The sequence below is a fragment of the Anomaloglossus baeobatrachus genome, chromosome 6, assembly GCF_048569485.1.
Source record: "Anomaloglossus baeobatrachus isolate aAnoBae1 chromosome 6, aAnoBae1.hap1, whole genome shotgun sequence".
Taxonomy (NCBI): domain Eukaryota; kingdom Metazoa; phylum Chordata; class Amphibia; order Anura; family Aromobatidae; genus Anomaloglossus; species Anomaloglossus baeobatrachus.
Genome location: NC_134358.1, coordinates 480,079,899 through 480,094,344, shown reverse-complemented (window position 1 = coordinate 480,094,344; position 14,446 = coordinate 480,079,899). Strand labels below are relative to the sequence as shown.

At 42.5% G+C, this 14,446-nt stretch overlaps 1 protein-coding gene across 3 annotated transcripts in view; it reads right to left on the bottom strand.

Moving 5' to 3' along the window:
• Window positions 1–226: 226 nt before the first annotated feature.
• The window catches only part of HYCC1 (hyccin PI4KA lipid kinase complex subunit 1), a 184,742-nt gene continuing 170,522 nt past the window's right edge, over window positions 227–14,446 (bottom strand). The window contains exons 11-12 of one of the 3 annotated variants that reach the window (XM_075315366.1): window positions 3,697–3,905; window positions 1,358–1,451 (exon numbers count right to left, since the gene is read on the bottom strand). In XM_075315366.1, coding sequence (XP_075171481.1) covers window positions 1,437–1,451; window positions 3,697–3,905 — 224 coding nt within the window. In that variant the 3' untranslated portion in view covers window positions 1,358–1,436. Of the gene's footprint in view, window positions 1,452–3,618; window positions 3,906–14,446 lie in introns of all 3 variants that reach the window. The other 2 variants (XM_075315365.1, XM_075315364.1) reach the window with 2 other exon arrangements.

The following is a 14,446-nucleotide window of genomic DNA, read 5'->3' as shown; positions in this document are numbered from 1 at the left end:
ATTTCATCGTCGGGATGCGCTTTGTGATCTCCCGAACAGAATATCTATATAAAAAAAAATCTGTCCTGTTGCTAGGGTTGCTGAGGAATACAGGCTATGAAGTAATTGTATTTTCAAGTTTGTCTCTAAACATCAAGGTGCATGTGTAGGTTAAATCAAAAACTTATCATGGCTTAGAGGAGTCCTATATTTTTTTTTTTTTAATTCGTAAAAAAAAAAAAAAAAAAAAAAAAAAAAAAAAAAAAAAAAAGAAAAGAAAATAGGAGTGACCATAAAATATTCAGAAATTTCCAGAATAATAAAACATTGTTTAAAAAAGACGTAAAAGAACAGTAAAAAAATTGAACACAATTATACTCCGAAAAAGTTTAACGTTACAAAATTTTATGACTTTATCAAACCAGCAACAAACCTGAAAACACAAGCACGTGGTACATTATTACACGGCCGTCTGCTGTGAGGCTCAGGTAGTTTCTGTGGTAATTCTTCAGTATAGGCCACTTAAGGACAATAAAATCCACAGTAAAGTGCTAAATCAACTGAATACTGTAGAGGACGCCATTTCTTCACTTTGATTTCCCAAGTGCAGTATTAATAGCCCCCTGGCAAGCAAATAAGCTGCAAGTTCGAGAATGCATGGCTGCCTAAGCAGCAGGCTGTTGAAAAGAAAAATCTATGGCTACATACCTATCCAATGTATAGAAACTGTTTAATGCTCTGTTAGGTAGCATGTAAAAACTTTGGCAGGTTACTCTACACAAGTCCATGAAATATCAACGTTTCCCCATTAATTTTTAGAAAACGCCGGGTGAACGCAATCAGATATCTCCATTCATATGCAACTCGACATTGCTGCCAGGTCTAGTCGGTAGACAGGGTGATGCAGATACTTGGGGACCTCTGATGGAGATTTGGTTGGGGTTTACCAGGCACTGCAAGTTCAGACCTCTCAGAAATGTACACCAGGTTCTCCTCCTGTAGGCTACATGCGCTAAACCGATTTGTTTCCACACACAAGCCTGTTCCAACATTGTTTACACCAACAGCATTATGTAAAGCTGCTGCCCCACTCATTTGCTCAAAGGATTTACTAAATACAGATGTTGCAGTTCGTGCAAGACTGTGGCTTCCAGGCTTGGGGAGGGACTGACTAGTTGTTAAGGTCAGCCTCTTCAGAGACACTAGCTCCAGGTTCTCACTCATTGCCCTCTGGTTCTGCTTTCTGCCGAGATGCTCACGACAAGAATCTCCCCCAGAATCTCTTTCTTTAAACCCAGCCCGGGCTCCAAGAGATCTCCTCTGGGCTTTCCCCAATGGTGGCCTGCTGAAACTGCCACTACTGCTGTGAGACAGGGCAGACTGGCTGGAGTTAGAGGCGGCCCTTGAACAAAAACCTTCGTCCACCTCTGCTATTTCGGTCAGCTCATCTTGTAGTGTTAAATCTGCAGAGTCTGAAGAAAGAAAAAAAATTGCAGTTAATACCAGAGTTCTATGAATAAGAAGAGAGTCTAATGCTAAAGTGCCATATCCAAAGCCAAATCATTGGGAGAGGTGTCATTAAAGGGAACTGGTCACTAGAGGTAACATGATTACACGCCAGTATAATGCTATAGTTTATGTTAATAACTTTATAATCATCCTAATTAAACCCTCGGTGTTACTATGTGAGGGAAAAAGGTTATAGAATACAGCACTCGGCTCATCAAGTCATCTAAAATGGTTAAGAAGAAAGAAAAAGTCTGAAAGCCGATCATACAAAAAAGTATGGCAGACAGTTCTCTATCTTGGCTGAATCATACATAAGAGTGTTCAGTCAAGCATTCATAAGCTTTCAAAGGGGTTTTGGAAACTCATCTAATGTGAATGAGGGTCTTCATCTAGATCTGTTTTGAAAGGTATTGGGAATAGAGATGAGCGAACCCATGGAAGTTCGGTTCAGGAAGTTCGGTGCAGCAGATGCAGCATAACCAGACCTCCACGGGTTTGGACTTGACCCGAACCTCAATGGAAGTCCCCGATTGGCAGATAGGGTCTCCACCCATATACAGCCAGCCATAAGCAGAACACTTCCGGGGGAGGGTGGGCAGAGTTTTCCATTTTTTTTTTTTTTTTTAGGGGGTGGGGGTTTGGGACTACATCTGATCATGCTACTGTTACCCCTAGTGCGAGCCGTTCAAACACCGAATGTACTCGAGTACAACGATGGTCGAGCAAGTAGTTTGCACACGTAATGCACCCGAACGCCATTTAAAAAAAAAAAAAAAAAAAGCCGGTGTTCGGCACGAACACTGAACGTCGGGTTTGCTCATCTCTAGTTAGGAACTTGATTGCCTCACACCCACTCTATTATGGATATCACATAAAAGCGCCAAACCTTGATATATCTATGTGAACCACCTTGAGATTGAACTTACACAGTGCTCCCAATCCATGGGACTCTAAGTATATCCTGTTCTCATCTGTTTCATGGATCAAACTTTGCCATTAAAGTTTATGAAATCCATTAAAAATGAATGAAAAATGGAAGACCTACCGTACTTTACTTCAGTGTTCCACCCACATTTCAACTATTTTTATCTAATCTATTGATAGGAGTCAATGGATAAAGTTCAGACAATCTACATGTTTGTTTTTAAAACCGGATGAGAAAAAAAACTGATGCGAAATGGAGGTAATACAGATGACACAAGAGAGAAAAATGGTCCAAGTGAAATGGACACAATAATGCGAAAGCTATGTACACACTGAGTATTTGCAGCAGATTTTACTGCTGCAAAAACCAGTGTTAACAGAAAAAAAATGAACTTTTATGTGCGTTTTTACTTTTTCTTTTACCATTCATGGGACTACGTGAAAAACATTGCAAAAATGATGATAGAACTGTCATACTGCAGATCTGAAAGTTACTCTACAAAAAAAAAAAATAAGCAGCTAGTGGAGGAGATTTCAGAAATCTGGTACTGTAAAATCCAGCCCTTAGCTACTCCGGCGTCATCTAGCTGATCTTTGGCGAATATTGCCCACTGAGGTTTTTAATAAAGGAATGGTTAGAAAAGCATTAAGAAAGTGCAACTTTCTGAAGGTTTAATCATCTAAACACTAGTGTCAAGTTCCCTTTAAATACTTACCACGCAATCAAAGCCAAAATTAAGAAATCTATTGTGCAAACTTACAAATAAAAGCTTAAAAAATTAAAAAAAACATGCGTGCTTCGATTGTAAAGAAATCTCAGTAGTTAATCATGCAAGCAAGTTGATTGAGGGGTCACCCAAATCATAGCCCACTGCAAACTCTAATTTTTCCTGGGATTTAAAAGGTAACAAATGGAAAGGTCGTAGGATGCATGATGTGACTCACCAATTGAATCCATATATCACTACTACTACTACTCCATGAATATAGCATATATTCGTTTACATAATAGTATGCCGAAGAGTTATATGCCCTTGTGCATTCTAGGAAAGTTTTCTATATAACCACCTGAAGCTGTGGCTGGAGGGAATTGAAGCACAGTGTACAGTGTATAGTAGTAATACATAAGAGAAGCATGCTGGACTGAGCTCATTATATACGCCATTGTGTGCATCCATGCATTGTGACCCTTTCACTTGCAGGTACCTTGACGCCCATCTATCAAGAGATTTAACACTGCACTCTGCCAGGTGATGTCACTCCGTCCTCCAGCAATCTCCTTACAGATTTTTGCCTTCTGATCTCTGGCTTGCCCTCAGCTCTAGCTTCTGAACAGATATCCTGCATTGCCTGTATATGCTGAGCATCATTCTCTGTTAGTGATTTCACTCTCTCCCCATTCGGAATTTTGTCTCCGGACACATTTGTGACACTAATCTCGGGAATGACAAGGTTTCCCGAATCTGTGGAGTCATTATTTGCGTCATTTTCTTCTAAATGAGAAAAAAAACAAACAAAAAGAAAAATGATGGCTGAAATGATGACGATGGCTTTGCTGGGGAAACAATACATGGAAATGTAATGCATAACACAAAAGTTACATGAGCAATGAGAAAATATCGTTTTAGGTACTGTCCAAAACTTAGTTTTTTTTATCAATTTCTGAATGACTTGTGACCTTAAAATCAAAACCATGGATTTCAATTAGATTTTATCTGCCACGTGTCATAAATGACATCTGAGAATATAAGTTCACCAAGGACAGACCGATTTCTGGCACGTGTAACAGTCCGCTAGTTTCCCACCTAGCGTCACCGCTATGGACTTGAATGACATCTGTTAACTCCGCTATGTCAGTGCTGCCAGCAGTGCTGAGGAATATCAATCAAACCCATCGGAGGTGGTGCCAGGCCTCAGTGTCCTGCCCTCGGTGCACTTGCGACTTCATTTACATAAAGATTCAAAATTGATTTACTCAGGGCTGGAAAATCTATTAGTGGCCAAGAAGGTAAGTGTGAACGTGTCTTTAATTATGATACTGGGTAATGTACTAATTTTGCCACCCTGTTTAGCTCTTGACAGGTTCCCATTAATTCTTCTATTTGCCCTGAAGTCAATGAATGAATAACAAAAAAGTAATTTATCAAATTAACTGACTTCAATGCCATGTGAAATAATCATAAAATGGATGACAACAGGTGACAAACAAACAATGACAAATACAATAATGTTGAGGATTTTTTTTTAATAGGTCTAATGTGAACACAATGCACTTGTAATGAACATGTTAGTTGTGGTTAGATGTTTGAAGATGCAGTAATGACTCTAGACCCCTCCCAAAAAGATTTCAGCTGCTTAAAACCATCTGAAACTTGATAAATGAAACCATACTTACTGCCCTTATTGCTCTTTTTTTTTTTAAATGGGACTGTCAGCACACCCCGACAGATCACACCAGGTATAGGCGCTCAATACATCATGGTGGGGCCAAACATTTAGGTGTACATGCCCACCTTGTTTTCCCTTCATCTCCATCCCCGTCATTATCAATTGACAAATCTGGCTTCATAGAGCCAGAGAAGGGTGGAGATAGAGGGAAAGCAAGCAGTTGGGAAGGTGTGCTTTAATGTTTGCTCTCGCCATGATGCACCAAGCGCCTGTACTTGGTATGAACAGTCATTCTGTGCTGACAGAGCCCCTTTAAATGTGTAAGAAATGTTACACAACACTTCAAATTAGACATAAAATCAACTTAAAGGAAGCACTAAAAGAACATGAATAACTGTAAAAATTAATGGAAAACAGAAGATTTTCTTGCAAGTTAGTTTTATGAGTCAATCAGCCCATACTTTAAGTGGAGAAGGTGGTCAATTTAAAAACAGATCATTAAAGACAGCTTATAACATCTAAGTGCTACACCGCGTGACTAAAATGGAACAAAAAAAGTTTCATGTGGCTAAAGTGCTAAATGAACAGCATTAAATAACTACCTTTTTTCTTTAATTTAAAAACATATTGATCTGTCTTTGCAAAATTATGAATCTTTATAATGTTCGTCATTTTATTTTTCTTCCTTTTCTCCCAACCTCCATGCTGAAAGTGCATGAACAAGGCAGTTAAAAACAGCACTTAGGCTATGTGCACACTTCGCGTTTTTTTCATGCGTTTCCGCAGCGTTTTGAACTAAAGTGTTTTAATGCCAAAATGCATGCGTTTTGATTTTCAAGCAAAGTCTATGGAAAATTGGGCTTTCTTGTGAGCACTATGCTGTTAAAAATGCAGCGTTTCAGTTGCAGAAAATTTGTCAAAATCTCTGCATTTAAAGAAGCAGCATGTCAATTGTTTTTGCCATTTTGGCAGCGTTTTGCTAACAGTCAATGAGATGTTTCAAAACGCATCCTTAAATCAAAATCCTAGTGTTTTACATGCTTTTTTGATGCAGAAAGCATGCTTTTTTGACATTATATTAAGGGCATGATGTGACCCTTTACACACACACACACACACACACACACACACACAGTCCAACAATTTAATGAAAATCAATACTTTAACGTTATTTTATACATAAATATTAGTAGTTATAATTTTAATAAAATTAGCTATTTTGTGTATGATTTTAATCATTAGTTATCATTTTTTTCCTTTTTTTCATAGTGCTTAAATGTTTAAACTTTATTTAGTAGTGTATTTGTAGTGAAAATGCATCTGACTTTAAGCAATGAAAAAGCATGTAAATCGCGGTAAAAACGCGGCCAAAAGGCAAGCGTATTTATAGCGTTTTTGTGGTCAAAACCAAATTTGACAAAGACAATTTCTGCCAGAGGATGCGTTTAGAACTGCAACTAACTCAATGCAAAGTGCGCACACAGCCTAAGAATAGTGGATTTCAACTACAGCTGCACCAAAAATCTGTACTCCAGTAGGAGCTTCTCTGCTGCCCCTTCCATGATCAGTCAGGGAGCGTGTTCCTAAATAGTGTCTAAGGGAGGGGAGCAGAGACGCGCACACTGGAGTACAGATTTTTGGTGCAGCTGTAGTTCAAATCAGCGATTCCAAGTCCATGAAGAAGTCAGAAGAATCAGCAATTTTGGCATGTAGTTTTGGAGAAAATGAAACAAAACAAGGTAATGGAGTATATTTATAAAGACTCAAACTTTCTGCACAATGTTTAGTTATGCAAGTCTATAATAAACCAAGTTTATTGACAAGGGCCCCCCCTGCTGCTAGACAGACAGCTATGTAGACGTGCATATATGTCAGCCTACCAATCACATCAAGCTTCAGGAAGCTCAAATATATGCCATTAAAGTGCAATTGTAATCAATGAATATTGTGGTAACCACCCTTAAAGGGGATCAAGAGTCAAGATGCCATCCTCAAGAGGGTCATCACTTCACAGTAATAGAATGCTGTAAAGGCAAGCGCACAAGAAGCCAGAGCTGTAATTGTACTGAACAATCACATATTGGTTATGACAACCTGCCCATGTAACCATGACCGACATGATGAGAACAAAACTATAAAATACAACATAACGGACTTAAAATAGCTAAGAGATGTATGTATGGTGATGGTATGTATGGCAAAATATGGATAAAATGCTGTACACATGACAAAAGAAAAATCTAATTTTGGGTTCTGTAAAAATGTTCCAATTTTTAATTTTTTTTTCTAAATATCCCTAATAATCTATTGGAAACTTTATAATCTCATCAACGTACAGGATAGAAAAAAAATAAGTAAACATAGCTGTCTTATTTCAAGAACAGCGCACACGTATCCTTGGGTTTTTTATGTAATGCAGCACCACTCCACTGAACAGAACTGAGCCGCGATACAGCCTCATACCATGGACAAGTATGGCACGGTTTCGGGAAGAAATCACCATTTCTCTTAAATCCTAAAGTTGACAATAAAGAAGCTGCCTGATGATTTAATGACAAGAGTACTTACACATTAGAGCCTTGAACTTGTAATGTTTATCTAGTTTGCAATGACTCAATAATCTTCTCAACACAAACCAAGTCTCTGCTTTGAAATGCTTATCTGCTATTAAGCTCATCTCTGCTCTAAGCATGCACCGTGCGACTCTCCGCTGTGAACTCATCTAGGGATTTATTCGGTGACAGGGTTTTACTTGGACTCATTTAGCAAAAGGAAACATGAGCACAAGTCTTATGTCTCCAAACGAGAGGATCAAAAATCACAGCAAATCATATTGCTGATCAACAGGACAACCCATCATTATTTGGATCATACTGATTATAGTCTATTTAGGTTACATTTTGGATCCTTTTCTACCATTTACAAAATTTAAATATTTTTTGAGGCCCCGATTCATAAAAGGAACGTTTCCATAATTTTGGCGTAATACAATTTTGGTGCAACTTGGAGATGCGTAAAAATGTTGCAACTTGACGTTTTCATGTTAGTTTCTCCAAGCTATGCTAAAACAGGCGGAACTGAGGAATGACAGGGATGTGGTCGGTCATGATGATTTGGGGTTTAGCCAAGTTAGATGCTCTCAATTTATGTTAAGGCGTTCATCTCTTCATGAATCTGGAGTGTTTGACTCAACCACGCCCTCTGGTCAAAACTGGTGAGAAGATTGCTTATCTTGATGAATAGGGGCCTTCAAATGAATCTTAAAATAGATCACTCAGATCAGACTGCTAAAATTTGCTTTGAAAATCCATATCAGAATGGTTCTTTATATCTGGATTCATAAAATACTCATCCTAAAATCAGGATTAGAGATCTCATGAGTCCAAAGATTTTCCGCCACCTTGACTGACAGTTGTAGCTAGTACTCAGCAACGTGAAATCTCAGTAGCAGAAGGGACACTGTGGTGCTGTCAATCAGGCTAGGTGGGCCAAAGCCTGTTTTCACGTTCCTGACAGCCATATTTTACAATTCTGACAAGTGTTACTTATGTGGGAATAACTCTGGAACGCTTCAATGGATCCCAGTGATGCGGAGAGGATTTTTTGTGACACATTGTACTTCATGTTAGTAGTAAACTTGGTTTGACATTTTTTTTATGTTTGTGGAAAATTTTTGTAAAACTTTGCAAAATTTCACAATTTTTAAACTTTTACTTTTTATGCCCTTAAAATCAGAGTTATGTCACACAAAACCATTATTAAATAACATTTCTCACGGATCACAAAGAAAAAGAAAGTCCAGCTCACCGATCCACCTGCTGTAGAATTAGTGTGTCCTGCGCTCGGAATGGTGCAGCATCCAGTAGCAATTGCAGGAAAAAAGATCCAGCGTTGGACATTTTAAAAAATCCATTCTTTTATTTGGAAATTATTAAAATCCAGCAGATGAAAAGAAATAGGAGTACATCAGGGGAAGCTAACAGAACAACGCGTTTCGACGCTCTGGTCTTAATCATTTTCTGCTTAAGCAAGCATTGTTGACCTTAGGAAGATCAACATATCCACTGCGGAGACACCATCACGTGTTTCTCAACGCAGTGATTCTAGAGCATTGCCCCCTGGGAAGTATGCAAATAAGAAAGCCGCGGAGACACCATCACGTGTTTCTCAACGCTGGCAGGAAACTAGCCAGGTCTTTCACCGGGAAGGAACAACCACGGGAAGGGCAATCTCCAGTCAAGGAGACCACCTATACCAAACATGGTATCCATCCACAGACAGCCGTTTCGGGGTATTTGCCCCTCATCAGTGTGGAGTAGGAATCTGGCTAGTGGGGGCAATGCCTAGTATAAGACTACTTAAGCAAGCATTGTTGACCTTAGGGAGATCAACATATCCACTGCGGAGACACCATCACGTGTTTCTCAACGCAGTGATTCTAGAGCATTGCCCCCTGAGAAGTATGCAAATAAGAAAGCCGCGGAGACACCATCACGTGTTTCTCAACGCTGGTAGGAAACTAGCCAGGTCTTTCACCGGGAAGGAACAACCACGGGAAGGGCAATCTCCAGTCAAGGAGACCACCTATACCAAACATGGTATCCATCCACAGACAGCCGTTTCGGGGTATTTGCCCCTCATCAGTGTGGAGTAGGAATCTGGCTAGTGGGGGCAATGCCAGCGTTGAGAAACACGTGATGGTGTCTTCGCGGCTTTCTTATTTGCATACTTCCCAGGGGGCAATGCTCTAGAATCACTGCGTTGAGAAACACGTGATGGTGTCTCCGCAGTGGATATGTTGATCTCCCTAAGGTCAACAATGCTTGCTTAAGTAGTCTTATACTAGGCATTCCCCCACTAGCCAGATTCCTACTCCACACTGATGAGGGGCAAATACCCCGAAACGGCTGTCTGTGGATGGATACCATGTTTGGTATAGGTGGTCTCCTTGACTGGAGATTGCCCTTCCCGTGGTTGTTCCTTCCCGGTGAAAGACCTGGCTAGTTTCCTGCCAGCGTTGAGAAACACATGATGGTGTCTCCGCGGCTTTCTTATTTGCATACTTCCCAGGGGGCAATGCTCTAGAATCACTGCGTTGAGAAACACGTGATGGTGTCTCCGCAGTGGATATGTTGATCTCCCTAAGGTCAACAATGCTTGCTTAAGTAGTCTTATACTAGGCATTGCCCCCACTAGCCAGATTCCTACTCCACACTGATGAGGGGCAAATACCCCGAAACGGCTGTCTGTGGATGGATACCATGTTTGGTATAGGTGGTCTCCTTGACTGGAGATTGCCCTTCCCGTGGTTGTTCCTTCCCGGTGAAAGACCTGGCTAGTTTCCTGCCAGCGTTGAGAAACACGTGATGGTGTCTCCGCGGCTTTCTTATTAATCATTTTCTGTTCTGCAGAACATGATTAAGACCTGAGCGTCAAACGGGGTTGTTCTGTTAGCTTCCCCTGATGTACTCATATTTCTTTTCATCTGCTGGATTTTAATAATTTCCAAATAAAAGAATGGATTTTTTTAAAATAATATGTCCAACGCTGGATCTTTTTCCTTCAGTTTCTCACGGGTCAACCTTCTTGAGCCTTCTATATAGACATGTATGTCATAGGAAGCTGAATAAATTGTTATCTGTGATCTCATGTTGATTTCTCTGGAATAAGACATCAGATCTCAGATAGCTAGGGCTGATTCTACTGACAGGTTCCCCTTTAAGATGTCCACTGACTGAGTTGATAGCTGCAAAAAACCCTGTGAAGCTTCATCAGTCTCCCTAGAAATTTCTTTGTGCCTAAAGTGGCTTCAACCCTGAACTTCTACTTGTACTACAATGGTTGAAGACATGGATAAACCAATACAAAAATCACTGCTTGATGTCTAAGGCGTATGTATCCTCACACCACTATTGCCAAAATACAGTATCTCCTTCTGTGGATATGTTTCACACAGACTGGATGCCCTAAGCAAGGCGTGGAAACATGGGTTATGGAAGAAGAGCTTTAGCCAGAACAGACAATTTGAGAAAGAGAACATTGTGGCTTAGATCATCAATGATCATAAAAGGAAAATATAATTTCCACTTCCTCCAGCACAAAGTGTAGACATGAAGCCATTTCATGCGGAGATTTACTTTCCGAAATGCAGACATCAATAATATTTTTCCCGAATGAAATAACACATTGCTGAATTATCACGCGATTAGCGTATCTGCTACACTGCCTCGGGAAGGGGATGGAAACAGATCAATTTTAACAACGCTCATTATGCTGTTATATGAAGGTTAAGTGATGCTCTTTTTTGTCTCAAAACAATTGCACACTCTTAAGTGCATTGATGCTGGGTAAATTGAGGCTTATTTAGTGTACTTTTATAAAAAGGAACATTTTGATATAATAGCTCTCAGAACTAAAACGTGTAAGAAAGTTGTGGATTTGCGTGCCAGTTCAGAGGATTGTTGGGACTTAAAGAATATCTTCAGTGAAAAATAACTTACTCATACAGTGTACGTGCAAGCTCCGTTCCCTTGAAAAGGGACCTGTCATTAGATTCATACTGCCAGAACCACAGGCAACATAAAGCAGACACCGGCTGCACAACTGCATGCAGGTATGTTTCACTCCAAGAACTTCTCACCACCATGCTCTAGATGGCTGAGAGGTCTCTCTATGTGCGTGAATAGTGATCGAGTTGTCAGAGGGATCAGGAGGAAAATCTGGCGGGGGACCGACCTCTGACTAGTCTGCTATGATATACAGTAGAACTGTGGCGCCCTGGACAAGCCAGGGGCCACAGAGAACAGCACCTACACACCCCACAGTCCCGGTCAGGCACACCAAAGTCAGACACAAACCCTTGTTGCCTTCCTCCAGGGGCTGATGTTCACACCAGGGGGTGGGCCAGGCGGTTGGCCCCGCCCACCGAGGAGTTCACAGTCCTGGAGGCGGGAAAAGTAAGGCAGATGAGTTGAGGAGTGGAGAGAGTTCAGTTAGGAGTAGAGTGGAGAGAGGAGTAAAGTGGCAGTTAAGCAGCCTGAAGTTGGTCCGGGTGTGTGGCCCGGACGGATCAGCAAGGTTGGCAGACGGTGGTGACCGTCTGCAGGAGTGGCCTATCGGAGTTTACCGTAAAGACCGTGGACGGGCGGTGGCCCGGCGGTACCGGACCGGTACGCAAAGAGAAGCCAGCACCATCCGGCAGGGGCTTACGGACCCCGGCAAGGCTAGGAGTCGCCGTGAATTTGCCAAATTCGTTAGCAAAGGGAACCTCCTGGGTTTCCCAGCAGCCACGTCCCGACAGAAGGCGATAGTCCAACCGTGAGAGGGAAACACAGCCACCGCCAAGGCTACCGTTTCCAGGGCCAGAGCCTGCGGGCAAAAGGGGCTCCTCCGGCCCACATCCAAGCAGGGGAGCGGGTTACCGGTGGGAACCCATTGGAACCGTTACACTACATAGGTGCAGGGAAAGGCAGTCACCATCAACCTGCCGGGAGAAACAACACCGCAGCCGTCTGTGGAACCCGTCCATCCAGCCGTGTGTTTTACCGAGAACTGTGTCCTCATCATTGACTGAGTGAGTACCCCCGCGACCCTGCACCTCACCAGGCCCCGTAACCCGCCTGCCATCCATCCCTACCCCATCACAAGGCCCCGGGACAACCAACCCCCTACCCACAGAGGTAAGAACTAACATCAAAGCTGCTCCCAGTCATCGCTCCCGGGATCCCCGTCCAGAGCAGCGGTGGTGTCACCAATATCACCACAACCGTGGGTGGCGTCACGGACAATAACCAAATCCCCACAATCCAATCCCCACCCTTTTCACTCACGGGCGAGAAGCGCCGCTCGAGTCCCCGGGATCCGGCCCAACCGCTCGAGCCACCACCGAGCAGCAGCAGCAGCAGCGGCCGGACCCGAGCAGTGGGAGAGCGCAGCGTCCCCTCCTCCGCCCGCGACAGAACCTCGCTTAACGAGTAACCCAGTTAACGAGAATTTCGCTTAACAAGCAAAGCTTTCTGTAAATTTGTTACTTGGTTTACGAGAAAGCTTTGCTGTGCGAGCAAAATACTCACCGCACACACTTCCGGTTCCGTACATCCACCGCGATCTGACCCGCTCTTGCAGTCCGCACAAACACACACAAGCACACACACAAGCACACACACAAGCACACACACAAGCACACACACAAGCACACACACAAGCACACACACAAGCACACACACAAGCACACACACAAGCACACACACAAGCACACACACAAGCACACACACAAGCACACACACAAGCACACACACAAGCACACACACAAGCACACACACAAGCACACACACAAGCACACACAAACATCCAGTATTATGCTCACCTTACCTTCCGTTCCATCGCCGGCCTCATGGTTCTTGTAGTTCCCCGGTACATCGCAACAAGGGAGGAATCCTCGCGGCGAACTACAAGATCCAGGAGGCCGGCAATTGAACGGAAGGTAAGGTGCACATAATATGTGTACCGGTGCACATAATATGTGTACTTTCCGTTCCATCGCCAGCCTCCTGGGTCATGTAGTTCGCCGGTATAGGCTGTGCATCGGCAACCATAGCGACGAAGCAGAAATTTCCTCTGTCACCGCTACTCAAAGGCAGCGCGTTGACCAATCAGAGGCAAGCGGCTCCTGCCTTTGACGTCGGCGCTCTGGCAGCGGAAGTTCCTCCCTCGTCGTGATGGTAACCTGATACACAGCCGTACTAGCGAACAGCAAGTCCCAGGAGACTGGCGATGGAACGGAAGGTAAGGTGAGCATAATATGTGCGTGCGTGCTTGTGTGTTTGTGCATGTGTAGAATGACACAACAGGGAACCAGGATGGGACATTTAACAAGTTGTGGAACGAATTCTCTGCATTGCAATGATTTCCTATGGGAAATCTTGCTTTGCTGAACGAGTAACTTGGTTAACAAGCACACTCCCAGAACGGATTGTTCTCGATAACCAAGGTACCACTGTATAGTCCCTGTCCCGCTTCTCAAAGTAGGTTTATTCAGAAATGCCATAGCATTCAAGAGTAAAACATCCACAGCTGTAAAAGCTCAGCCAGGGTCTGATTCACGCTGCCCATGGTTCAGGCAGCATTGATCGGATGACAAATTCCCTTTAAAAGCTCCCCTTGTCTTCTAATTAACAGGTAGTTATATGTGGAGCACGCTAACTAACTTACACTTGCCACAGCTACCCTACTTCTTGCTTGAATCAGCGCTAATGCTGCTGTGATCACAGGATTTTATTAAGAAACACACAGTTGCAGCTTTATATTTTTTTAGATCTCTTCCAATCCACCTATCTACCCACCTACCTACCTATCTTTTCTCTCTCTCTCGGCAGGGAGGAAGTAAAGGGCTGCAACTTTTCTGATATCCTATTCTGCTTGATATTGAAATGAATGGAAAGCATGGCCCGTAACTGAATGGAAAGGGTACGGATCTATTTAATTTACACCATGGATTACCATAGGTATGGTTTAGTAATGGCTATAACTATTATAAAAGGACAAAAGGTTTGTAAAAATAATACTCTGTATATAGACCTTTGCTTTCAGCATAAAAATATCTGGCAATAAAGCGTTAATAGAGAAGCGACTTCATCACCTAGTTTTC